Here is a 15,421-nt window from a genome sequence, read left to right as displayed (position 1 = left end):
AAGATACTGTCACACAAATCATTTATCAAACAACTTGGTAGGGTTTTAACCCCCTTATTAGTGAAATGACCAACATGCACCCCCATTGTTAACCTGTCACATCATCCACTCCATCCCTGAGCAACAGAGAGAGTGCAGGGTCATTTAAAGTTATTCAATTGGATATATTAGTCTATTCCACCTGTCTCATTGATCCTTAATTTTTCTGCAAATCAGTGCACAGACCATGGCTCTAAAATATCAGTAGCCTGTGCTGTGTATTGATAAATCCCTGACACTCTGTCCGTGGTGCTGAAGCAGCAAACAGATTTGTTATTATGCCTTTTTCTCTCAGTCCTGTCCATTCTGTCAGTTTCATCTTCAATCTAAAATATTCAATAACATATGTACTCTAAATATAAAATTCTGTACTATATTGACCAGTGTCGCCCTCATGATAAAGTAGCAACATGTGATTGTGAAAGAGAAAGACGATCATAGAGACATTTGCTGCCTTTAGAGCTCCTTTAATATTCATACTATTGCCACAATCATTCAGTGGTGTCTGCAGTTAGTTTTCTAAAAAGCTGCTTCTCTGCTTTTATTTTGAAGTATTGGTCCACAACATCCGGTCTCGTTCTGGCTCTCTCTCTAAACTTGACACTGCATCACCATGAATGTAGGCGCCAGTGCGCATGCTCCACTCAGCAGCTGTCCTCAAACTGCTCCTCACTCTCCTTTTTCAAATATATTTTCTAATCGTACGTCATATTTAACTAAGGTTTGCAATGCTCCGTTGTTTTTAACTCATAGAAACTAAATCTTTGTCCATTTATTTTGTGTTACTTGAATCCCCTTTTTTCGAGGGGCTTCACTTCCGCTTCCTGTTCGTCAGAGCCACACACTCAATTGATATTTGTTCACAGTACGGGACACAAAATGAACACATCGGTACCTGGCTCAACTCAACCAGCGAACAACACAACCCGCGTATTATAACCTGCCTGAGCGACCTAAGCCTGCTCATTTCCATCTCGTGTTTAGACCAATATGAGCAACTTGTGTGTGTTTGCATTCAGTGGAGTGGGCTTACCAAGTGCGCAGAGGGTCTTATCTCGGTAGCTAGCGTTAGCTCTGCAAAGCTGCTGTCTGTGGCCCGCTCTGGCTCTGACATTTACTGGACAGGTACCTTTCAATAAGCGAAGGTAACTAACAGGTACTCTTTCATTTATTGCTGTGAACGACATTGCTATGACACATATATACAGTGTACTACTAAGTTTAGCAAGCAGGTGCTGCTAAAAATCATGGGTGAGCAGCAGAGGCGAGTTTGCATGGCTAGCTAACTTGATATCTGCTTTTATTCAAGGCAATATCTGTGATCCAAATGCAGAAACTTCACTACCATACATTCAAACACAAGAATTTAAGGAGCTATGGTAATGCATGCCATTTGATAGTACACTCAGACTGACTCAACACACTTTTTGCATGCTCATATATGTTTGTTTATAGCTGTAATGTCTGTAAACACAGCCATAAAACCAGCAGCAGCAAGTATTTAGTGTTTGGGATTACCAGCTGCACCTTCAGTCAGACATATACTTAATCATAAAATGATGAGAAACAAAAGGCAGCTTTGTTATTTGCTCAGGTTTCTTATATTAACTGTAGGAATGTATGACTGCACGTTTTGATGGTTAACCTGATGTTTTGAATGACAAAAAAAGCTAACAATCTTTTGTGTTTTCACCCCAGACTCGGCACCATGAATCTGTTCCGTCTAGTGTGCCGCCACAAGACAGCGCTGGTCATTGGCACTGTTTGCAGCTTTGCAGTAGTTCTGGTCTTCTTGGCCAAATGTACCTCAGAGACACTGAAACAGGGTCACCAGGATCCTCCAGGCCTCGCCCCTCGTGCCAGTGCTTTACAATCCCGTCCAGAGCAGCATAATTCTGCCTCCGCATCCAAAGACCTGTCAGCATTCCTTGTTGTTCTCATCACAACTGGACCTAAGTACACAGAGCGGAGGAGTATCATCCGTAGCACTTGGCTGGCCAAGCGGGACTCCGATGTTCTGGCCATGTTCGTGGTCGGGACTCAGGGGCTTCCCAACGAGGACCTTCAGAACCTGAACACGGAGCAAGGGCGGCACAAGGACTTGCTTTTATTGCCTGACTTGCGAGATTCTTACGAGAACTTAACACTAAAGCTGCTGCACATGTACTCCTGGCTGGACCAGAATGTAGAGTTCAAGTTTGTCCTCAAAGCAGATGATGACACATTTGCTCGCTTGGACCTCCTTAAGGAGGAACTGAAGAGCAAAGAGCCCAACAGGTTGTACTGGGGCTTCTTTTCGGGGAGAGGGCGTGTGAAAACAGCTGGGAAGTGGAGGGAAAGCTCTTGGGAGCTTTGTGACTACTACCTGCCCTACGCACTGGGAGGGGGCTACATCCTCTCAGCTGACCTGGTACGTTACGTGCATCTTAATGCAGGCTACTTCAAGACGTGGCAGAGTGAGGATGTGTCACTGGGCGCCTGGCTGGCACCAGTGGACGTTCGGCGGACACATGACCCACGCTTTGACACAGAGTATAAATCGCGTGGTTGCAGCAACAAGTACTTGGTGACACATAAGCAGAGCTTGGAGGACATATTAGAAAAACACCAGACTCTGCAGCGGGAGGGCAGACTCTGTAAGGAGGAAGTCAAGCTGCGATTGTCCTACGTGTATGACTGGAGTGTGCCACCCTCACAGTGTTGCCAAAGGAAGGATGGTATTCCTTAATTTTTGTCCTTTTTACGAGGCTGAAGTTAGCTTCCGAGTCGTATCATCCAAATTTGGAAACTTTTAAGGGATAACATTTTTAGACCAAGACTCCATTGTTAGGCAGTTACAAGTTGTGCACAAGTTGTGCAACAGGTCCCTGACGTCATAGCAACTTCCTTAATCGTGTTAAAAACCCCATATCAGATTTGGAAAACCTTTTTTTGAATTGCGAGAACAAAAAAAGGGGGATTTCCACTGCTTTTTTCTTCATGTAAACCATGAAAGAGCTGGTCAAGCTCCAAAACCACGATGTGCAATACTTTTTTTTCTCCATGTTCCCTTGAATATATTTGACCAATTTTGGTACAGTGGTTGTTGAGCTCGACTTGATCTAATGGGTCTGGATGGAGGAAAAGTAGCAACATTTTCCTTTTTTTTCTCCTTTAACCAAAGAGAGTCAACATTTCACAAATTGCAAACTGAATTTTCAAGTCTCTGTGTTTGTCTAGTCCAAGTTTAGCTAAAGTCAAGCTGAGTCTCCATATTTTAATGTAGAGCTGCTTTAATGTGCTCTGTGTGGAGAGGAAAACCATGACATCAACCTTTTTTTGTTTTTACAAATAGAATAAAGGTTTCACAAATCTGATAAAGGGGCTTTAAACTGACACCATTTTAATTTAGACCAGGACTGAGTACAATAGTTTTGTAGTCTCAAACTGGTTTAATATGATCTGAATGAAGAACAAGTAATGAAATCATTTGGACTCACTTCTCTTCTTACAGATGGAATGTGGTTTTAATCAACATTAACGTGTTTACTGTAATATCCACTATTTTAAGCAGTATTACGACAGTGAATTGGCTGAAAACGATTACCCCTTTTACTCTTGAATGGGAAGCCAACTTCAGCCTGCTGTCCTTCTTGGCTTGTAAACTCCTTTTGCCTTGTTACTTGGATCCCTGCTTATGTCAGTGCTCTCCTCACCGCCAATTTACCACGTTGGTGGCCTACTTCTCTGCTCTGTCTGTGCTTCTTCCTCTGCTGTACCTCTTGCTAAATATTTTTTCCAACACTATGACGTATGTTTAAAGGTTATTGAGGTTATTTTACTGTAGTAGATAACACAGGGAAACACAGACAGAAGACTCTTACCCTGCCATGACAGCTACACTTTTTGTGAACGCAATTTTTTTTTTGTATTTTATTTATTGTTAATTTATTCTGCAGCAAACGCAGCACACTGATATCGAAATACAGAAATACGGTGGCTGTGGTTGCTGCTTGCGAGTAGACTTTGTATTTATAAATGTGTTGGGGTGGGAATCATGTATAATTAACAGAATTACTGGACCAGAAATGTTCGCTTTTTCAATGTAAAACATTTGTTTACGATCCACGGTACACAAGGTTTCATGTGTTTTGGAGGTGCAGAGAATGTGTAAGAGAAAATGGTTGAATGTGTTTTATTCAGCAGGCCTTCTTATTCCTGCAGCAGAGAAAGTACATTTACTGTGCAGAGATGTCAAGATATTTTTGTGAATGTTTGTTCGCAGCGCACCACAGATTCAGATTGAGAAACTTGATAAAGACTTCCAGCAGGCACTTGGTCACTTTTTTAAACAAGAAACAGCATTTCAAAGTCCGTGAATCATTATTCAATGACTGCCTGTTTTTTCTGATGTTGAGCTCTCCAGCCTGAACTTTACCCTGTGATGTCAGTAGCTGTGTCCCAAAACCTGTGAAATGTGTACAGCGTTAATGTGTTGGAGCACTCACAGCCGAGGAATGCTGCCACGTCCGAGCTCATGTTTATGACCGCTGTTACGTTTTTGTTGTGAATAATGACATGACTATCTTCTCTCTGTTGTCACTTGCAGATTCTGATTCAGTACAAACTCAGTCCCGGTGTTTGTTTTTACGTACATGGTCGGCCTCCCTGGATGTTTTATTAAAATTGAAAATGTATTCTTGTCACTTATGTTCTTGTATGCTCTTATTTCAAAGGTTACGTCACAGTCAAATGCACACGGATTGTAAAATTCTCTACAAAAAGCAGAATTTTTACCAAGGGCACTGGATAAAATGTCTTAACAATACTAGAAAATACAACAACTTATCTAACTGTTATATTAAGGAGTGACTCTAGTGTAAAAACACTTTTGTAATATTAAAGTAATATATTAGTAATAAAGGAGACCAATACACATTTGGTGCAAAAATTAAAATTTAGAAAAAACATTGACATTGATATTGGCTCTGATTATCAGCCTATTCCCTATTTAAAGCCTTTTACACTGTGAAATGATACAACTCAAAACTACCATCTGATTTCACATGATCCATTATGCTTTAACCTTACTCTCAAAATAAATCAATTTGATCATTGCAATCAGAAATATATGCAGTTGTCAATCAATGTCAATTCAGCTGACATTGTTCACAGTGTTAATTTGTCCCTTTGCGCTGGGTCCCTTGTGTCGTCACGAGGAAATCGTTTGGATACGTTTCAGGGTTCCTCTCACACGAACAAACTCTGGTACGTTCTGCAGGCCCTCGCTCCTCTTCTTCTCCTCCAGCTCGTACTGTAATACAGGAAACATTTGTTAAGACATCCTCTTTAATTATACGATTTTGCATCTTTGTTCTCAACTACTCACAACTTGTATTTTCTGCTTCCTTGTGCGTAGCTTCACCTCCAAGTCAGAGGGAGGACAGAGTGCCAGCTCCCTCTGCTTGTGCTGCTCTCTCCTTTTGTGGTCCAGCACACACTGCAGCTCCGGCCTGCTTCTGGGCAGCAGACCTCTGAGGAAACATGAATAAGTATATAGTACTAAGTATTGATAATTAGATGGATCCCCAAAAATACCATAAAACTTCTTTACTGGAGTGCAGTTTATCAATATCATTTACAAACTATGTTGTGAATGGTTCTTTGCGTTTCCACTCAAAGTACCCACAACATTTAATCCGAGGAACTACTTTTCAAGGAGCTTCCTTTAGCCCGTTGTTGTCTGTTTTTCCACAGTGGTCTGAAGACCTACAACATTAGGCAGATTATTCTGCTGACGTGTGAAAAAGTGAGAAAAAGTGACATCTGACAATGATGGTGCAATATGAAGCACAGACAGGCATTATCGTTTCCCTCTCACTCTCAACTCTATATTAAGCACAATGAACAAAAACAAATTTGTTTTGTGGCTGTAGATTTTGAAAAAATGCCTGAGATTGAATGCTGCAAGTTCTTAACCAATCAGAAATGTTCAACCCTACTTAATTTAGACCCTGGTCACTGTGGTGGAAATGCACATGGTTCTTCCAGAAGGTTCCTAGTCCCCTGGAGAGGTTGCTGAGACAGAAGTGTGACTGAACATACACAGTAGGCAGGTGTATTTCAATAGAAACTAGTTGTTAAGGAAGGATTATCTTGAGCAATGAGATCGTTGCATTCAGACAGATTGTTGTTGACCTAGCTGTGCAGCCAGATTAGCAGTGATCTCTGGCGAGATGTTGTACCTTTGATTTGATCATGTTAAACACAACCTAAACATGCTGCTCATCACAGACCATAACAGTGGCCAGCTGGGCGGTAAGAGGATTCTTTGACTGCGGCGGATCCAGAGAATGACTCTGGTACATGTTCCCTGACTAACATCTCATTTGTGAGTCTGTGGATCAGCATGTACCTGCTGCCTAGGTGACCTCATGACAGACAGCAGGCGCAGAGAGAGCTCAGTGTTTTCTCACCGTCTGTGGCAGAAAAGCAGCTCTTGATGAAGGGCTCTGTGTTGGCGAGAAGCCAGGATGGGATGTGGCAGCTTCCTTGGCTGGATGAGGTCACTGCCCTCCTGTTGTCGACACTCAATCCCCTGGTGTGGTGGGACCGTCCAGCAGTGATGTCCCTCTGATACACAGTACAAACAGTCACATATCCTTGTTAGCCTTTTACACACATAGGTAGAATCTGCTCATTCAAGTTACATGTGTTATCATAACAATGACTTCAAAAGTGAAGATCATGTCTTTATTTCTTTAGATTTATCAAAACTTGACTTTAAACTTGTCACTTGTTTGATTCGATCTTACCTCTTGTATTTCGAAGATCCATTTTTTGTGATACCTAAAGACAGAACAGCAAGCGAGTCGACTTCTTTTGTTAAGTCCACTTTGGAAGTTGAAATGCAGCAAATATGTTTTATATATCTTTTTCACACATGCAAATCTTCGCAGAACATTTTGCAACTCATCAGCATATTGAAAAAATCATATTAAACACTGGAGCCATTTCTGACATATATGAAGATGCTGAAGCTGTGTTCTCCACCAGAACTGAGTCTTATTCAATCCAAATGACAAATTAGACTGGATAAAAACCACCATGACTAGTATGTTACATTAAAAACGAGTCTTTAAGAAAAATATGCATTGCATTTCCTTTTCATTTAATTTAAATTTATTTTTTCATATTAATCTTTAGGAAGGTATCAAAAATGGACAACATTATTGTTTTTGTAGTTCATGCTGAATGTATAAATGTACAAAGTATTTCATGTAAAATGTAACACTTGATTCAACACATCTCGAAAAGTAATCAGACATGACAGCACATAGTATCTCGTTGATGGGGGGAGTTGTGTATTGCACTGAAAGAGACATCCAGTGATAAACATTTTCCAAAACAAGACTCTGTAGTCATACTGTATGTTTAATGGGTTGAAAGGAGGTCACAAACCATGCTTTCAGTCTGTTTGCTGACTCTACTTCTCTTCGCTACATCTTTGCCAGAAGCAATAACTTTTACAAAACATGTGACTATTTTCAGCATCGCATATAAATGCTGCCGTGAGCTTCCTCTGTCCTGGAAATCATTTCATTCCAACTCATATGTTCTTCTTCCATTCTTTGGAAACCTGAGCTTTGAACAAACATACCCAAACTCAAAATATGATTATGTTAAAGTTCTCTCTACTTAATCATAATCATTACTGCTTTCTGTTATGATCCACACCTTTATAAGACTCCATCACTCCATTAAGCAATGATAGAACCAGTCTTACCTGTGTGCTGTAGAGACGCATTGCTGAAAGCGAGATGTGCTGAGGTGTGTTCAAACTCGAAGCTCATGCAGAAGAAGGAAGGAGCAGAAGCTGCAGCTGCTATGAGGCTGAGCTGAACAGGTGTGCCTCTCTGTCCTGTGATCAAATCTTATTAACTGTCCTACAACTCTTTGTTCCCTTCACTGGAGAAACTTCTGTTGTCTCTGAGGCAGGGGAGCAACATATGGAGGGATTAGGATAATGTAATGTAATGACTAGGATGATGCAACATGAAATAACAACAAACAAATATTGCTTTTGTGGCTCTATTTTGTGAATAAAACTGTCATCACACACACTGAGGGGAGTGAAGTCTATTTCAGAACCACATTTATTTTTGCGTTCTATAAATCTGTAATCTGTTTTTTCTCCAGTGTAGAGTTGCCTCCATCCTGCTGCCTTTAAATCATTATGAAGATGGTGAAATAACACACTGAAAGAGAAGCCTGTGAGGATATTTTAATGGCACTAAGGAGAAATCAGGTCAGTGCAGCGGAGGCAAATAATTTTCAGCCCTGCTACAACATATTAAATAGAAATGTAGGGATTAAGCATGGACAAAGTGCAAATGACGATGGTAAGAGGATTTCACAAACAGCGGCGGTGGATGTTGCCTGTGATGCAAAATATGGGCAGTATTAAATCATTGTTAGAATGATGAATTGATGTATGACAAAATATGAGATATAAAACGGTAATATACGTAAAAAAAAATGTTTATAGAAGCAGTTAATATGAGCAGAATGCCCAGGTTTAGACATTACAATACATGTGCATGACAAACCCAGTGTGACAATGTGCGTACAGGTGTTTTGTGTACTGTATTTGTACATTATATTATTATAGAAACAGTTGGTTATTTGCAGCCTGACCATGTTGTCTGTGTGAGTCTAGTTGATTCAGTAAGTTTGAAAGAATGGCTGTTGAAAGGAGCATGTATGCACAATTTGACTGATATATTAATTTGTTCACTTTACATGTGATTTTGTTACTGAAATATGCCACAAACTGTACAGACTTTTGCTTTATGATTTATTCTGGACCAAATTGTAAAGTAACAAAGCAGACAAAAGTTTTTTGGACAGAAAGCGCTCTGGAATGGCTGATGGCTGTCAGCACTTACTGCTCCATGGTGGCCCCCCCAGGGCATGAGGTGGAGGTGGTTTTACAGTGGTGTCAGCTCATTATGGTGTGGGTGGAAGCTCAGTTTAATCCTCATCGCTCCCTTAGTGCTGCCCAAGGTGTGTTCAGGTTCAGAGGTGCAGCAGAGCCAGCATTTTTCACCACTTTGTTAATCCTACTCTTGTCCTCCTTCTGCTGTAGGTGCTGCCTCTATGTCCTATATGACGGAGTGCAGTATGGTGGCCACATCCTGTGTAAGACATGACGAGCAACGAAAGCCCTGTATATGTCTATATGATCAGCCCTGCCCATTTGTTGGCAACATATTCTCAACAGACACAGTACCTGCAAAATTTAAGTTTCCTCACTATAGATGGTGACCATGGACATGTATTACCTGGTAAAATTAAAATGTACACACATGCTGCATGAATAGGAATAATTCACTTGTTCTCTTTTTCCTAATATGTTTCAGTTTGGCTTGGCTTGAGCTGCAAGCAATTTAATTTGTGGGAAACTTTCCTACAAAAGGAAACTCTGTACACTAAAGTATATTTACTGGTGAGGTGAGATAAAGGTTGCCCCGAGTCTTCATGGTAAAGTACATTTATTGAAAGGATGGATGTGACAAAATAATCAGATTAAGATATAAAATGTGTATCTTTTATTGTTTGTCAAAAAAACAAAAGATATAGATAAATGTAAACTTCACGGCGACATGTAGCAGTAAATCCCAAATTCCAGTAGATGGCAGTAAAGCTGGAGGCACAAAAACAATCCTATAACGTAGAAGAAGAACGTAAGCCAGTGAAACCGGAAATGTCAACCTAGTGAATGCGAAGCGAAGTCCACTGCATCATATCTCCACTTTATAAAACATGATGGATTGCTAATTTATAGAATAAACAGTCATAGAATATCGTCAAAGAGCAACCTGCGAATATGACAAATGGTAGGTTTAATTCATTATGCAACTATCTTAGAAGTGTCAGCAGCAGAACAGGACATGTAAGTTAGGCTAGCTACTTCGTAGACGGAAGGCTAACGTGGAAGCTAGGTTAGCTGTAGACGTGGCCCTGAGTAGCACTGCTAGTCTGTTGGCACCGAACCTAATTCTTCTTTATTCATTATAGCAGTGTTACAATTACAAGTTAATAGAGCGGTTTGGCGCCCTCAATAACAAATAAGCTTGTTACATCGTATTTTTGTGATGCTACAAGGTTTCTTGCTAACTAGCATTGACTAACTAGCATTGACTAACGTTAGGCTATCAGAGGCTCATGCTAAAAATTCCAGATAGCTAGATCACAACTATAATCTAAAGAAAACCTGTTAGCATGTCACTGACGTTTGTCCTTGAAATATCAACCTATTTTCTACTACTGTGGGTACATGAACGTTAGATAATACATGTTTTTGTAGCTGTAAGTAGCTCTGGACTTGACCACAGTCAACAACAGAGCTTGTACATGTAGGATAAAGGGAAAATCCACCACAAGACAGGGTGTATGTTAGTCTCTAAATAATCTAAAATAGTGGAGAATATTTCTTTTAGATACTATTCTTCATATTTTATAGCTGTGATTGTTTGTCTCATTTTGTTTTGTAACTTACAATGTGAATAAGTTGAGCTAGCTAGCATCTAAGGCAGACTGTGTGATCTTACATTTTCCCTTCTTCCACAGTTTACTCTTTCGATGGCATCCTGGTGTTTGGGCTGCTGTTCATCTGCACCTGTGCATATCTCAAAAAGGTGCCTCGCATCAACAGCTGGCTGCTGTCAGAGAAGAAGGGAGTGTGGGGTGTCTTCTACAAAGGTAGAGGTGTAATGAATTTTACAAGATGCTGATTCAACAAACACATGTTATTTCTGCACATAGTGTTCATATGGGAGTACCTAAAATTTGATTCTCTAAAAAGTGGTTTCATTAAAATGAAATTTGAAATAGTGGAGATGTCACCAGTGTCATTGACATATTTTGTGTGTCTTTCTAGGGAGACAAATGCATGTTAAAGTGCAGACTCAGAGGTGTTTACAAAACTGGAGGAATATCATCCTGGTGCATAAAGCAGTCATCCATTTTTCATTCCTCTCCATCCTATGGAGTCATACAACATTTTCTCTATCATTAGTTGTGTGGCACCTTGTGCCAACAACTTCCTGCTATTATATGACTGTGTTCATTTGATTTTCTAAACACTGTAAATACTCCAATTTTAGGGGACCAAAAATTATTTAACACAAACTTAAATTAAGTCTCCATCATCAGTATTTAAGTCAGATCCTTTGCACTCAATTCCTTTGAAGTCTGTGACCCTCAGACCACTGCAGACATTCTGTATATATCTTGGTGAGCACTCCCTGCTTGTTTTGAGGGCATTTTACTTCACTTCCATCTTCAGCCAGTTAAACACCAGCTTAAGAGAATTTATGTCAGGTAGCTGATATGGTCAGTCCAAACATTTGATGCTGTTTCGCCGTGTAAAAAAAAAAATAATGTGTGTACATTTAGTAATGTTCTGATTCTCTTCACCAATAGTCCTTTTTCACAACCAACTTTTTGATGTCGTAACGGGGAAAGTGTGTAATGTAATTAACATTAATGAATGTTGCATCTCAAACACAGATGGGTGACAAATTAAAGGAAAAACCCATGTAAAATGTCTTTATAACATGTTGGCCACCACATGCTGCCAGGACAGCTTCAAAGTGCCTTAGCATTGATTCTACATTCTCGTTTATAAGGGAGGAACACCACTCTTCCAAAAGTTATTCCTTTATTTGGTGTTTTGACGATGGTGGTGGAGAGCGCTGTCTAACACGTCGGCCCAAACTCTCCCATATGTTTAATTTGGTTGAGATCTGGTGACTGCAAAGGCCACATCACACAAATCTCATTATTTTCACACTAATCAAACCATTCAGTGATATGTCGTGATGTGTGCATTCTCAACCTGGAAGCTGCCACTCCCATCAAGACTTAAATGCTTCATCATAGCATAAAGGTGGATCTGTCAGAACAACTTTGTATTGATTTGCAGTGACCCTTCCCTCTAAGGGGTCAAGTGAGCCAGTAAAATTCCCCCCTCAGCATAACAGAGCCATGTTTCTCCACTCATTTATTCAGGTTTTTCCTTTAATTTGTCAGAGGTCTTGTGTGTACTGCTGGCTCATTGGCATACAAGCTTAACTGGATATTTTAATGGAACCAAGCCAAGCCATCACTGATGCTATTATTTCCTCCTGCACTCTTCCATAATGTCCAGTGTGAAAAGGGCCAATGTGGAGGCTGGAGAGCTCAACGTCAAAGCTTTAATCTCAGTCATTGTTTCATTTCAATTATATCGTTCTGTTGTTGAGTCACAACAACATAAGATGTGGCAATGCTCAAATATTTTCAGACCACGCTGTAATTGTATGCACTTGTCTTTTGGGGAGAGTTTCTTGTGTTTACAAACACTCACCTTACCGTTAACCCATCTGTATGTTTGCCGTTGACCTGTAATTTTCTTCCCTTACCCTCTCTATTCTCCATCTCTCTTTCCAGCTGCGGTAATCGGGACGCGGCTTCACATTGCCGTGGCGATTTCCTGTTTGGTCATGGCGTTCTACATTGTCTTCTTAAAATGATAAGAGCCAGACTTGACTGGAAAAGACTGGAGGGCTGCAGGCCGGGGATGGACTCATCTCTGTGGTTATGTGCTAATCCTTGTTGTGGGACACCTCTTGGATTACATGACTGATGAAACCCCATTGGCCCTGTGGACCCATGCTAAAGACTAGCCAGTGCTGCCCCCTTCTGGTGACTGGGTACAATAACTCCTCCCTTAATAATGTATGTGCACTACAGACATGAAGGGCATCCTGAATCCACCCCGCAGTTGTTACAGAGGAGGGAGCCTGTCGAGTCACATGGTGTCATTCTGTTGTAGGGTTGTACCGTTGGTTGTCTCCATCCACACCCCATAAATATTTATATTGAAGGATGCAGAAGATCGAAGGGCAGTGTGTTCATTATACGTTATACATGTATACAACCTAAAACTAGCCTAGATGTATATATTTGGAAAAAGATATGACCAATAGAGATTTGTCAGAGGTTATTAAGTGTGATCAAACTGATGATGATGATCAATTCTGCTTGCTCCAAACTATGCGTTTTTTTTTTCTGTATCACTTCTGTCAACGGTGGAGGGGAAAGCTAATATATGAAGACCTTCTTGTGTACACTATATTTGACATTTTTTGCATCTCTTTTTCTGAACAGCGCTGTTTTGCCTCTCGTAGACTTTGTTTAAGGTTTGAAATACACATTTTGCACAGGTGTATGCTGTATTTCCTTTGACTTCTAATACTAGTTAACATGTTTTTAAATGCCACAACTGGTTACAAATTGAACTGTAAGTCATGCAGGAGTCAAAGGTTCTAACACAATTGTAGAGTCTCACAGAGAGAAGAGTAATAACTCAACATATTGTGACAATTGGATTGCTGTAACAGACTTGCCTGAAGATTAAAATGCAATGCCAAATAGGGATGGTGCTCATCAGACCATCTAAAAATTGCATACTGTCATTCTGAGTGTAATTCTGCCACCTTATTTTTTTATTTTTTAAAAGAAGAAATTGTTTTGGGAGGGGATGCAATGCAATTTGGAGTAAAAGATTAATTAATCGTACAATGTCTGTGTTTGTTGTTTTTAGAAAACAAATGTTCTCATATGACATTTAGCACCTATACAATGTGTGGTTGTTTTCTTTTTTTTTATTGATTTACAGTCTTCAATCACAGTGGATGTAATTCAGTTTTTTGGCACTGATCAACAGGACGCAGAACAAGTCCTCCAAATGAAGAATGAATCTGGTATAATTGAATGTTTATGTATTCACCTTCCTAAAATTCATATTTATTGAGGTAGTTTTGACAGCAGTCACAGCCTACAATCTGTCATATTTACAGTCAATCGGTCTGTGTAAGATTTACACTTCTGGTAATTGCAATTCGGTCAACATTTTACTTTGAAAAGCTGCTCAAGCTCTGTCAATTCACATTATGGCTTAGTGGACAGTAATTTTCAACTCCTGCCACAATCTCTTGACCTTTTATTATTTTGCCATTCCTGGACATAATTCCTTTTTAAAGCTATCTATGTGCAGCGTTGACTTCATGTTTGGGGTTGTTGTCTTGCTGTAAAATAAATCATCTCTCATCATCTCATCCCAGTTTCCCCTCACAGAAATCTCTGTATTTTGCTGCATTGAGTTCCCCCTCACAAGCCCTGGGGGCCTGCCGCAGAGAAACTCCCACAGCAAAAGGATGTCTCCACCGTGCATGATGGTGGGCACATCAATTATGTATTTCTGCTAATGTGCAGTGCTGTACTACCACCAAACACAGGATTTATTATAATGGTAAAAAATCTCAGTCTATAAAATCTTTCTCCATGTTCTTTGTTCATTCTCCCTCATGCATTTTGTCAAACAGGCCGAATGTTATCCAAGCTCTTTGTCCAAAAACTGTGACTGAAGAGGCACCCAGGCAGTGTCTCCCTGTACCCCCTTTACTCTTACCATTATCCTCATGGTGACTTCTGCATCTACTTGTTACAAACCACTAAATTCTTGACATCCAGCTCTCAGCAGATATTTCCATTGGTTATTATTCACCTTGGAAATTGTCTTGTTTCCATTCCTTGACTGGACCTTTTTTCACAACAGCAGAGAAATCATAGTCTTCTGTAAATTTCCTAACATTAACAATTGTTTTATTCTTTTTAAGTAAGCACAATACCAGAAATAGGAAACTGAATCAGCATTTTTTTTTACACCAGTGATTTTCCTTATGTGACATCAAAATTCCTCCCATGAACAAAACCTGTTTGTAATGAGGTTTTTAAAAAAAATTTATCAACTTTGCAGTTCCTTGTCACACCTGATTACACACAGGTGATTTCCATTTCATTTATTATGCAGCTCATAAAAACAAATGACCACACTTCACATATTAAGGTGTGTGGCACAGAACTGATAAGTGGGTGAATACTGGTACTTTCACATAAACAAACTTTTTCATGTCACGGACACCCACAATAGGTGCCCATTAGACCACAGACCCATCTGTTTTATTTCTAGGTTTGGAGTTAAGTCTTCATATTAATGATCAAACTAATATGACTATAAATTACAGCCCATCAAAACGGCCAACCCTATTTCTTTTCTTTTGTTTTGATACAGGCACAAACAATGAAACAAATAGCATACATACGATGACATACAATACATCATCACAAAAGGACAAAAAGACAATTGGACACAAAGAAGTAATGAAAAAAGGCAAATAAAATATAATACCGTCAATTAAAAATGTAGTCAGATCACTTCACTTCTTCATATAATTAAGTTGACAGTCCCTGTTCATCCTAATAATAATAATAATAATTGTAAAACATTTACTTT

The 15,421-nt window shown here is 39.7% G+C and overlaps 3 protein-coding genes across 4 annotated transcripts; 2 read left to right on the top strand and 1 right to left on the bottom strand.

Moving 5' to 3' along the window:
- Positions 1 to 875: 875 nt before the first annotated feature.
- b3galt6 (UDP-Gal:betaGal beta 1,3-galactosyltransferase polypeptide 6) lies at positions 876 to 4,724 on the top strand. Of its 2 annotated transcripts, none has more exons than XM_084349278.1 (2): positions 876 to 1,184; positions 1,738 to 4,724. In XM_084349278.1, exon 2 carries the CDS (start codon positions 1,748 to 1,750, stop codon positions 2,765 to 2,767), a length of 1,020 nt encoding a protein of 339 aa, XP_084205404.1. In that variant the 5' UTR covers positions 876 to 1,184; positions 1,738 to 1,747; the 3' UTR covers positions 2,768 to 4,724. The 2 variants fall into 2 exon arrangements, with proteins under 2 accessions (XP_084205404.1, XP_084205405.1); XM_084349279.1 differs by having other exon boundaries at positions 876 to 1,195.
- Positions 4,725 to 5,230: 506 nt separating this feature from the next.
- LOC311254867 (protein FAM107B) lies at positions 5,231 to 7,871 on the bottom strand (the record flags this gene model as incomplete). Its single annotated transcript, XM_084348865.1, has 4 exons — positions 5,231 to 5,332; positions 5,408 to 5,552; positions 6,495 to 6,651; positions 7,805 to 7,871. 4 exons carry the CDS (start codon positions 7,869 to 7,871, stop codon positions 5,231 to 5,233), a joined length of 471 nt encoding a protein of 156 aa, XP_084204991.1.
- Positions 7,872 to 9,785: 1,914 nt separating this feature from the next.
- On the top strand, positions 9,786 to 14,183 carry tmem167b (transmembrane protein 167B). The gene is made up of 3 exons (XM_084349154.1): positions 9,786 to 9,917; positions 10,651 to 10,782; positions 12,514 to 14,183. Exons 1-3 carry the CDS (start codon positions 9,908 to 9,910, stop codon positions 12,594 to 12,596), a joined length of 225 nt encoding a protein of 74 aa, XP_084205280.1. The 5' UTR covers positions 9,786 to 9,907; the 3' UTR covers positions 12,597 to 14,183.
- Positions 14,184 to 15,421: the final 1,238 nt, after the last annotated feature.

Source organism: Pagrus pagrus (genome assembly GCF_965226575.1).
Source record: "Pagrus pagrus genome assembly, chromosome: 3".
Lineage (NCBI taxonomy): Eukaryota > Metazoa > Chordata > Actinopteri > Spariformes > Sparidae > Pagrus > Pagrus pagrus.
The sequence above is the reverse complement of the archived record's forward strand: the minus strand, read 5'-3'. Positions and strand labels throughout refer to the sequence as shown.